The 12,348-nt window shown below is 34.3% G+C and overlaps 1 protein-coding gene across 2 annotated transcripts in view; it reads right to left on the reverse strand.

Moving 5' to 3' along the window:
• Positions 1 to 12,348, reverse strand: part of Pds5a (PDS5 cohesin associated factor A) — a 115,112-nt gene that overhangs the window by 54,164 nt on the left and 48,600 nt on the right. For both annotated transcript variants that reach the window (XM_010625121.3, XM_010625120.3), the window contains exons 10-15: positions 11,277 to 11,422; positions 9,598 to 9,749; positions 8,089 to 8,202; positions 6,007 to 6,088; positions 4,460 to 4,508; positions 4,119 to 4,258 (exon numbers count right to left, since the gene is read on the reverse strand). In XM_010625121.3, coding sequence (XP_010623423.1) covers positions 4,119 to 4,258; positions 4,460 to 4,508; positions 6,007 to 6,088; positions 8,089 to 8,202; positions 9,598 to 9,749; positions 11,277 to 11,422 — 683 coding nt within the window. The remainder of the gene's footprint in view (positions 1 to 4,118; positions 4,259 to 4,459; positions 4,509 to 6,006; positions 6,089 to 8,088; positions 8,203 to 9,597; positions 9,750 to 11,276; positions 11,423 to 12,348) is intronic.

Below are 12,348 nucleotides of genomic sequence, written 5' to 3' on the forward strand. Positions count from 1 at the left end.
GGCGGGGGTTTACTCAGCCAGGCACTGTGGCCTGCACCAGTACTTCTAGCTACTTGGGAGGCTGAGGTAGGTGGACTACCTGGGCCCAAGAGTTTAAGACCAGCTGGGACAACTTGAGATAATGAGACCTGGTCTCAAAATTAAAAAGTGTGTGTGTGTGTGAGTGTGTGGCAGAGGGCAGAGAAGAGTTTGAGGAGATAGTCTAAGTGAATAGTTGTAAAGATTTCTAAAGAACATCGTTGAAGGACAAATGGGAACCCTACACTCCCCTACAATTTTATTTGTAAGTACAGCATAGAATTAGTTCAGGCTGTGTGGTGCATCTAAGCATAAAAGTAACTGTCTCAGGCCAAGGACATGGCTCAATGGTTTCACCACCTGCCTCCCAAGCACAGGGGCCAGAGCTCAATCCCTGGTAACAAAAACAAAATAAAACCCAACAAACAAACAAAACAGAAAAAGCAAAACAAAACCAAACCATCTCAATCAATAATGAAGCATGGTGGCATTACATCAAATAGCTCCTACTTCTAGGTGGAAGTTTCTAAATACAAGGAATTAATTATAGAGACTGAGTTCCCCAAAGAATACTTGCCTAAAATACCAGAGTTCATGGAAAGTGAAGGGAGGGAAGAAGGGAAGTAGAGGTCGGGAAAGTGCTTTTAAGTGAATGCTTCTGATGAGTGAATATGTATTTTAGCTATGGAGGTAATACACACCAATCTTCCTTCCTCTTGTTTTATTTTTTACTTTTTGAGATGTGGGTCTTATGTTGACATGGCTGGCCTGAAACTCACAATCCTCTTGCCTCAGCCTCCCAAATACCCGGGGGGCTTACAGGTATACACCATTGAGGTTGGCCGTAAAACGCACATTATACGTGTTTATTAAACTATAATGTATCAACAAATGATAACCATGCTATTTATAAGCTTTTCCACTAAAGCAATATTTTATGTATATCAGGACAAAACAGAAAAGGAAAAAAAAAAGATTTCTATAAGTGACATCTTGATACAAATTAATCATAGTCATATTTTCCTAGATATCAATATTTGTTATCTGAGTATAAACTCAAACAGTTGAGATCCTGAGAGAAATGTCATTAGAAGACCTAATTTATTTTATAATGCTGTAATTCTGAGCATAATGTCAGCATTTGAAAAATAAAACATTTTATTCAGTGTTTAGAGGCCTTATATATCTTGTGCTAGGCTATAGGTTTACATTTTAAATCTGAATTTTAATACTGTCCAATTGTTTGAACTTACTCTTATTTGGTAAGGTATTCCTCAAAAGGTATTTTTTCCTCTGCCATATAACTTAATTTTTTTTGTTTTTTGTTTTTATTTTGTTTTTTGAGACAGGGTCTCACTATGTAGTTGAGACTGACCTGAAACTCACTATGTAGCCCAGGTTGGTCTCAAACTCACAGGGATCCTCCTGCCTCAACCTCCTGAGTGCTGGGATTACAGGTGTGTGCCACCATGCACAGCTAGTTGTTTTTTAATTAAGATAAATATGTCAGAGATTTAACAAGAAAATTGACTATTGGAAAATTGCTAGGTAAACTCAAAATAACAGTACTAAATCGAAAAATTAGGACAGTTCTTAACTACATGTAACACTAAGAGAAATACATGAAGTAAACGAATGTACATAACAATACTAGAAAAGTTTAACAGCCCACACATACCTCACACAAAAACGTTTAAGACAAACAAGAAATCTTGTAAGTGAAAAACACTTGAGAAAGCTTAAACTGAAAATAACCATATGACATCCTTTTAGGAAAGAACAATTAACAGAAAAACTACTTGTTTATTTTTTTTTCGTTGTTTGACACAGAATCACCCTATGTAGTTCAGGCTGGTGTTGAATTCACTATGTATCTCAGGCTGGCCTTGATGTTGTGACAATCTTCCCTCCTCAGCCTCTTAACTGCTGAGATTATAGGCATGGGTTACCAAGACAGCTCCAGAAAGAATTTTTTAAAACAAGTTCTTTCTGTATCCCTGATAAAATTTATGCTAACATTGCAGATTAATACTACTTTTTTTTTTAGACTGGGTCTCACAATGTAGCTCAGGCTGTCTTTGAAACCACTATGTAGCCCAGGCTAGCCTCAAACTCAGTGATCCCTCTGCCTAGCCTTCTGACTTCTGGAATTTCAGGTGTGCACCACCATGACCAGCAAAACTAAGCATTCTTAAAGAAAATTAAAGAGAAATAAATAGTATGTATTTACAATAAGGTTAACTTATTAATCCTATAATTATAAAAATAAAAAAGTCATAAAAATGGAATATCCTTATATTCCTTTCCTCTCTGTACAAATTTTTTGGTTTTTTAGAAGTGGGGGGAGGTGCATGTCTTGGTATGTAGTATAGGCTGCCCTCAAACTTGCAGCATGCATCCTGCTCAAGCTGAGGCACTCAACCACAGAAACACTGGATTACAGGCATGCTCAGCTCAAAAGTATTTATTTTTAAAGTATTCTTTCATGTACATAGCAGACCCTGCCATATTTTAAATTGCAGTATCACAATACTGAGCAAACGCTTTACACCCAAAGAAATAAAACGTTACAAAAAGTGGAGAATTTAACAGGCAAAACTGTATTACAAGCAACGTTTTAAATTGTCATTTTTAAGCCACTGCAACTATTTGCAGTGTTTGTTTTTAATGTTTGTTTTCATAGCCAACCAATTGCTATGGGGAGTTAACCTTCTCCAGGAGATATAACTGTGCTAATATAGAGCAACAAGACCTGAATCTCACACTTCTAAATACACTTGCTTCGAGTTCACAGACAGTTTTCTTCTATTCCTTTAGTATCTCATCTGTTACCCAGCCATCCAAGCTAGCAAGGCAGTCGCCACACTTGACGTAGTCATCTAATTCCTACTTTACACTTAGAACTCATCCAGGAATCACTCATTCCTTCACCATTTCCATCCCCACCTGGGGTGAGTGATGCTCCTCTGTGTAACCAAAGTACCTGACTCTAGAGCAACACTCACTAAGTACAATATGTTCTTAACTGAAATATTTATTTGCCTCTGCCATGTTACATGCAAGTGAGGTGAGAAATGATGTATAATGTACATTCTAAAACATACAGTGTATTTTAATAGTACACCTGCAGCTGGGATGTAGCTCAGTGGCAGAATACTTGCTTAGCATGGATAAGGCTCTGGTTGTACCGTTTACCACAAAACAAAAACAAAAATGAACGCTGTAGATTTATTATCCACAAAGTGGATTCCTACTGCTTGTTATGTATATGTAAAACCATTAATCAGTTATATAAAAAAAGAATTATCAGTTATTTAAATCAATAGGGGAGCAATGACGAGGGCCCTATATTAACCATATGTAAAATTTCATAGTGTATTATCCTCCTGGAAATTCTAGGAGGTTCATGATAGTCATAGATGAAGAAAATGAGGCACAGCAAAACTGAGTGAGTTACTAAAGACCCTAACGATAGTAAAAATACAGCTAAAATTTAAACCTATGTTCTGGCTCATAAAATGATGAATAAAATGAACATAAGAAGTTTTTTTTCCAGATAGTTTCAAAGGTACTAGTTCTCTATAAAAGAAAGAGTTCAGGGATGTAAGAGTTTTGGTGGCACTGCACATGCCTGGCAAGCACAAGGTCCTGAGTTTGATCCCTAGAACTGGGGAGAAAAAAAAAAAAAGAAAGAAGACACAAATCCACCTAGGAATTTACGCTATCTATAAATAAAATCACATTTCTACTGCTGATATAAGGACAGGTTCTCTCCTTGCCAACACAGGAGGAAATGCATACAAATACAGCATTTAAAAAACTATTACTATTTATTCACTGAAAGTCTATGAAGTACTTTAATTTCCTTAATTCCTAGGACCAATCTCTCTGGCCGATATCTCTTATTTTTTCCTGGACTGTAAGGGGATAGTAGGGAGTCAATAAAAAGAACTAAATTAACCATAGATATAATGCTAAGTAATTCAGCGCTTATAATATTATTAAAATCACAAAAATCATTGTATGTAAAAAGGCTATAAGGAAATAGATGTTTCCGTAAATAAGCCAGGAGAACAAATATAAAAATATAATGTACTAACCACACAAACGTCTGCCTGTTTGCATGAACAGGTAGGGCTGATTAATAACTCCAACTGAGACCGTAGTTTTTCATCATCACCAAGAACTTGGTTAAATTTCTTCACAAAATCTTGTGCTTTGCCAGGATCAGGCAAATTCTCTATAAAATTAAAAATGAATCAATAACATAAAAGAGAACTACTAAAGTAAAAAACAAGTGTCTTAAAATTGCAGTACCATTAAAAAATTAGAACCTTTCCTTAGAAATAATATTAAGGATTATTTTTCTTACTTAGCATTGTGTACATTAATGGTCTCTTTTGATGTTTATTACGTTTACTGGGTGAATAAACATACTCACTTGCTATGGTCATCAGCTTTCCAAACATGGCAGAACAGTTAGCCTCTGACTGCAATTTGAAACAGAAATAAAAGAAAAGGTCATGTATGCTAATGAATATACTGTTAAGAAAAGACCATGATCATCATTATGTATGTTTCACAGTCCATCACAATATACCCAAGTCAAAATAGCTTACCACATCTATACATAAAGTTGGCAGGAAAGAACTGTGGAGAAGCAATGATTAAGTTAAGCAAATATAGAGTAAAGAGATGTTACTAGGAAGATATTTAAAAAATTAAGAGTAGCTGAGGCAGGAAGATCATTGATCCCAGGAGTTCAGAGTCAGCCTAAAAAACACACTGACATCTGTGTCATAAATAATGAAAATAATCTACCCTCTAAAAAACTATTTTCCTTCCCACCATCACACAAAAGAATCTATTTTTGTTAGTTTAATTTCCACTAAATTAGGAGTTAATATGGATAATTAGTTGGTAATTCCCAAAGGTGATCCCAATGTGTAGCTTGTTTCTGTTGATAAATCTGATGGAACACAGTCATGCCCATTAATTTCTGCACCATCTATGACTACTTTTCTACCTCAAGGCAGAACTCAGTACCTAAACAGAGATTGCGAAGGTGGCAAAAACTAAGGTTTTATTAACTGGCAATTTACAAAAAGTTTGCCAGCCTCTGCTCTAGCACCCATGGGCCCTTGAAGGATTTGGTTACTGTCTTCTGGTCCAAAATTTCTATAGCTAGCAATCAAACATAAACATTCATTAAAATCCTAGCTACTTGGAAGGCTAATGTAGGGATCATAAGTTTGAGATCAGCTTGAGCAACACAGGGAGACCCCATGTCAAACAAAGCAAAACAAACAAACAAACAAACCCAAACCAAGAACTTGCCTTAAGATAATTTAATTTTTTCTGCCTTTCAGAAAACCTGGGTAAAGTTTATTAATTTGGCATTGATATAATAGCATTGATAATATCAACTTTACACTGATAGAACAAGAATTGTGCAATTAAAAAAAAAAGACTTCTTTCTAGCCTGCCGTGGTATACTCCCATAATCCCAGCCAGGGAAGACTGAGGGAGGAGGACTGCTGAGTTCAAGGCCAGCCTGGAAAACAGTGAGACTGTCTCAAACGAGAAGGAAAAAAAAAAAAAAAAAAAGAGAGAAGTATCACTAATATAAGTTTATCTTGATGCTTGATTCTAACTATTTAAAAATTTAAAAATCATGTATAAACTTTTAGTCTTTAAAAACCTGACAGACCTTGTGGTACTGCTCAGTGTAAGTGCACACTTAGCGTGCAAAAGGCCCTAGGTCCAATATTCAAAACCAACCAACCAAATAAATATAAACATACATACTTGATAAACAAGAAATCACCGTTTCTTTGTCCATGCCAGAAAATAAGAGTTAGCTTTAAATGGCATGTGCAAAATAAATTTGAGATCGTTTTTCTTTGCTTAATTATATAATACAATAGAAAAAGCAAAAAAGGATAATTCACACATAAGTTTATGAATTTAAATAAATTATGAACCTACTGTAGGCTGCTTGTGCAAATCCAATAGCTCACGTACATGACTCCGAAGCATGTTCTGACACTTCCACATTTCATTGAGAGCTCTGTAAAATTTATGAATGTGAAAAAATGCATTATTTAACAATATGCCAAATTATTGAACTTTACAACTTTTCTTAGTGCATGGTTTATATACATATTTTTCTACATCTACATAAAATTGAAAGTAATTAGTTATTGAGATTTACGATACCTGGTGGAAATGGCAAATGTCTTCTCATAAGGACGATTCCAGGGGCTCATACATGCTAAGGGAAAGCAAATGCTCTACCACTAAGAGGAAATACCTATCAGAAGGATTCAGAAGGATCAATACATCTTTCCAGTAAATAAAGAAACTGAAAGGTATTTGAAACAGAGCTAGAAAGTACTAGTTCAAGGACAAGGCAATATATCCAAGTGTAAGGCACATATAGGAAACTCAAAAACATTTATAAGCTTGGATAAGTACAGAGTCTGAGGTTATAGTGAAGGTATAGAAAAGAAGTAGGTGACAAAGGCTTTTTGAATATGGCTAAGGAATCTATATGTAATACATTAGGTCTGACAAGATTCAAGATGACAAATTTAAAATGATTCTCTTTCTTTAAAATGGATTTTGCTCTCTCATAAATTCTATCATACTGACAGGTACCCACAGCATCTCTGAGAATTACACTACTTCTGAGTACTTTTGTGGATATTTAGAAATATAAGATGTTAAAATCTTAGGGCAGGATTTCTCTGCCTGGCATAAGTATTAGTGACTGTTTGTAAAACCCCCTACCTCCTTACCAGGGATAGAACTCAGGAACTTGCACTTGCCAGGAAGGCGTGGCACCATTTCGCTACAAACCCCAGCCCTGCCCTTAAAGCTTTTAAAGAACAATGTTTCTCAGCACTGGGGAGGCAGAGGCAGGAGGACTGCCCCAAGTTTGAGGCCAGTCTGAGTTACATACTGAGTTCAGGGCAAGCCTGAATTACAAAATGAGACCTTGTCTCAAAACAAAACAAAACAAAACAAAACACCCAACAACAACAACAACAAAAGAATGGTGGTTAATGCCTCCTGATATGATGGCTCAAGGATACATTACCTGCATAGAATTTCTATAAAAATGCACAAACTTAGTCTGATAATGAGGAAACATTGGAAGAAACAAAAATACAGTCATCTTATACAAAAGTTAGCTTGTGCAATATTCTTCCAAAAAAAAAAAAAATTGAAGTCATTAAAAGAAACACAAATTATTAAGCAGTCAATTAAGAGACTAGAAATACAACTAAATATATAATATATAATCCTAGATGGGGAAAATATCCATTAAGAACATCATCTGGACAAATGAGAAAATATGAAAACATAGTCTATTAGACAAAATACTTTATAGTTGTTAATTTTACAAGTAAAAGGATCCACAAGTCCGCAAATTATTAAGAACAAACTGTGCACAGATAATAAGAATGAATGTAAAAAGAGCAAATGGCTGAAAATGGACATGGGTAAAGGTGGATAGCACAATGTTTTGTACTGCTCCTGCAATTTTTCTATAATTCTGAAACTATAAGAAAACTGTTTTATATACTTTCGGTTGTTTAACTTATGTGTGTATATGTATACATAAGTCCTAACTCAAAAAATTAAGAATTCTTAATGACAGATTCATTAACTTTGTATATACAGAACAAATATAAATTGTTTATATGTGGGCATGCAATGATTGCAATACACAGTGATACTTTTTAAAAGCCTATTAGAGTGATCACGCAAATTGGTTGACCTAGGATAGTTACAGTTTAGACACTCATTACAGTATGTGGACATGGGGACTTTTTCAATCTCTGAATCCATATTAACAACTCAGGTGCCAAACATGTCTAATGCATATGACATCTTAGCTGTTCATTTGAATTTAAATCATAGTATTTTTTTCCCCCACAATATTTACCTAAGTTTTCTGATTCAAAAGAAGCAGCAACAAATCCATGAACAATTAACTGGATAAGATGAAGTATTTTAATGAAATCTTTAGGAAATAACTCAGTCATTTGAATAGTAACTTACTTTACAGCATTTGGATCCAAACTAGCATATAAATAATACAAACACTTCATTCTCTCTTCTGTTTCCAGGTTGTGGGGCACAAGATACTGAGCAAAGATTTTCTCTACCAATAGTCTATTAAAAAAGCAAAAGAAAACTTGCAATTATTCTATTTTAAAGAAACAACAGTCATTTACATCATTTTGTTCAAAGATGTTATATCAATGGTGACAGTTATGCAACCAATGGAAAATACCAGTATATGATCAGCCCTATCTTTGGAAGATCAATGCAATTATTTTTGAATCTAGAGATTCTCCTTGTAACCTGACTTCATAATCTGTCATTATGAAACATATGAGCCATTTTACGTATTCTTCATTAATTCGTGAATTTATCAAGAATTAGTTAACTATACATATACCGTAAAGTTGCAATTCTAAGTATAGCTAATTCTCAAGAAACTCAATAATCTCCTTTTTTTCTTTTTCCATACCAAAGACTGAACTCAGGACCTTGTGCTTGCAAGGCAGGTCAATAACCTCTTCTGGTTATAGTTCAGCTCCTTTACTATGTTGTCATGTAGTAAAAACTGGAAGATCTTCCTGCATACTACTTCCTGGAAACATGCACATTTGATTTTGCTTCTGTCTAGTATCTAATTTCCTTATCAATATCAGAATCTTTCTTGATAAGATTTTATCTATTATTCAGTATAAAATGGGATTAAAAAAATCTAAGCTTTTCATTAACAAGTAAAATAACATCTTTTGATGGTCAAGCAGTCACTCCAATGTAATAAAACAATGCAAAATATTTTATAAAAACCAAGTATCATTAGTACAATACAAATACAGAATAAGTAGCATTAAGAAAATAGAGGGTTGGGGATTTAGCTCAGTGGCACCAAGTCTGCCTTGCAAGTGTAAGGTCCTTAGTTTGATCCCTGGGTGGGTGGGTGCGTGCGTGCGTGCGTGCATGTGTGTGTATGTATGTAAAGAACTTAGTGATTCCTCCTTTGGTAGCGATGGAACTGCAAAAAAGGAAGACTAATTACCAGGAGTTAACAAAGAATGCACTATTGCAAGCAGAGGGTAAGGGTGCCCTATATTCATTACTTTATTTAATCCACAAGACAATCCTATAAGGCGGATATTATTATTTCTTTTCATGTAAAGTCTAGGTGCACAAAAGTGAAATCATCAAGGACAGCATGTGAGTGGGTCTTTGGTCTGCCTATTTCCAAAGTCCATGGTTATCTCACTATTTGCTACCTTACAATCTTGGGTAGAGTCTTGTATAAAAGAAAGAATGTACAGATATTCAAGAAGTGATTCTAAATTTAGAAATAAATTATTTAAAAACAGAAACAAATATTTTAAAGTAACAAGCAGTTTTGGGCTGTGGATTTAGCTCAGTAACATTGCACCTGCCTCGCAAGTGCAAGATGCTGAGTGTTTGATCTCCAGTAGCAAAAAAAGAAGAAAAGCAGTTTTACATTTACCCTCTCTACCCATACATTAGACTCACTTGTCATCGATGCTATTCTGATAATAAATATGTAAAAGTTTGTCCTTTATCCAGCTGACTTTCTCTGCAGCTTCCTTTCCCGCTTCACCATGAAGACAGTATTTCTTATAAAGCTGAGCCAAGCCCATCATAGCTTCTTTTCTTACTCGCCACTAAAAAGTACATTAGATGTGTATTTATCAGCAAAACAAACAAACAAACAAAAAATTCTTTTTTTTTTTTTTTTTTTTTTTTTATTTTTTTTTTTTTGGGAGACGGGGTCTTGCTATGTGTTTCAGGCTGGCCTGGGGCTATGTAGTCTAGGCTAACCTCAAACTCATAGCGAGCCTCCTGCCTCTGCCTCCCCAAGTGCTGGGATTATAGGTGTGTGCCACCAAGCCCAGCAAAACAATCAACTTTAATATAGAAAATAGCACAACATTTCATTTCAAATGAGTTTACCAACTATTTTGAATTAGTTCCTATTTAGAGACCAGATTACTTCAGAAATTTTCCAGTGCAGATACTTTTTTTTTTGTTGTTGTGGTACGGGGGATCGAACTCAAGACCTTGCATTTGCAAAGCAGGCAACAGTGCCACTGAGCTAAATCTCCGGCCCCAAATACTTCTTAATGGCTTACCAATTTTTCTTTTGTCTTGAAGCCAAATAGTACCTTATGAAAGATTTCTTTTGTTTCTCTCTATAAACATATTAGCCCAGTTTTAGAAGTGATTAAATATAAAACACAAAATGCACAATTTTCTTGGCAAACAAAAACCCTCAGTTCTAGAATATTTTAGATACCAAGTAAATCCCCTTTTATGTTAACCCAGAATAAGAGCAACCATGTCTAGTACTAAGACTTTTAGGACTGTAATATTTCACAACCAAATTCTTCTCCAACCTGTAATTATAGCTGAACTACACATAAACAGAGGATAAAAGGTTTTCAACAATGCCAAATAGAATAAGCACACTGTATGATAATTAAAGGTGTCAGTAAGTAGATGTCTATCAATCTGACTTGAATGCCTGTCTCTTGCTTCTGGTTGACAACACTATATTCCCTAACAACACCTATTGCTGTTGCACACATTACTTTCAATGCAGGTTCCTAACTGCATCAAATGAAAGACACAGCAAAAAAGTAATTATACACATAATAATTTCTACCATTAGCTTGGCACAACATATAGAAACATTATTTCCTTAGAAGTATGCTATTTGGTTTAATAAATAACTCAGTTTAATTAACTCTAAGTTAATTAACTCTAAGAAATAAATATAGGGGAGCTGGGGATTTAGCTCAGTGATGACGCCGCCTGCCTCACAAGCTCAAGGTCCCAAGTTTGATTCCCAGTAACCCCCCAAAACATATAGGTGAATACTATTCTTTTCAAACTTACCAGGTGTGTAAAAAGATAGAGTAAAACTTGGTTTAATTTATTGTTCTTTTATAATGGGTGCTATAAAAGAAATCGATGCCTAAAATCTGAAAAGTTCTAGAAAGATAATTAAAAGATAAACAGAGACATAATAATCAGTAGCTCTTTATTTAGGATTGTTATTAATCTGATTTTCACACAGAAAATCTTTAACTAGTATACAGCGTAATAATTATTATAAAAATTATACCAATTATACTCATCAAACAATTTAAACAGTAAATTAGGGAAGAACAAAGTTCCTCATATTTTACCCGTTTATCCAGTGTTCTTTCCCTTACAAAGCCAAGCAGCTGATCATTTACTAAGGCAAGGTCTCTTTTAGCAGCTGTTATTATAGTGACAATGACATCATGCCGAATAGCCTCTTCTGGATCATGTGATCTAACTTTCAAATATTCTGTAATAAGAAAAAAAATGATCTACGTAATTTGTCACAATTTAGAATGACAGAAAAGATTAATGTTATAAGCTCTTGATGATCCTGAAACATGGTTTGTAAAGTGCTGTCATAAATGAAAAAAATTTTTTTCTTTTAGACAGGGTCTATGTAGTTTGGGCTGGTCTCAAACTCTTGGACATCCTCTTGCCTCAGCCTCATGAATGCTGGGATTATAGGCTTGTGCCATCATGCACTACAAATTAAAATCACTTTCAAGACAACAGTATTCTGTAAAATCACAAAAGTGTTTATTACTGTATACCACATCTTAATTGTATCTTCATGGAAAAAGCTGAATCACAATACAGTATCTGACACAGCTTAGAATTTCATATAAATCAAAAGACTTTAAAAAGAAAAACAGTAAAAATTCTGTTAGGTACACAGCTATAGCATTACATGATATAAAAATCCAGAATAAACTATGATCTTTTTTTAAAAAATCCCTAATTTTTACCATTTTACAAAATAAGTCTTTCTTTTTCTGACTTTTAAAGTCAATAACATTTTGATTAAAGTGACTTATCTGCTACTATCAAATCAGTTTTAAATGTTATAGGTTCATGTGGTAAATGAAAACATTTATTCTAAAAGATAATTTCTTGCTTATTAAGTTACTATGTTAAATTAAATATATAAATGTGCCCAAATACAATGTCAAAAATTAATACTGCAGTTTATCAAATCAGGATTTCTGAAAAATACTAAACAATTAGAACATGAAAACTTGAAACATACTTTCATTTTATAAATATGAAATCATTTCCTGAGCCATGAAAAGTAGAAATCTGTAATCATACTAGAATTGAAACCTATTCAGAAAGTGAAGTTAGGTCACAGCCCACATTTAGACTTATTTTTGTGGTTACTCTAACATTTGTAAT

Source organism: Fukomys damarensis, unplaced genomic scaffold, assembly GCF_012274545.1.
Source record: "Fukomys damarensis isolate Sample0158 unplaced genomic scaffold, DMR_v1.0_HiC HiC_scaffold_35, whole genome shotgun sequence".
NCBI lineage: Eukaryota > Metazoa > Chordata > Mammalia > Rodentia > Bathyergidae > Fukomys > Fukomys damarensis.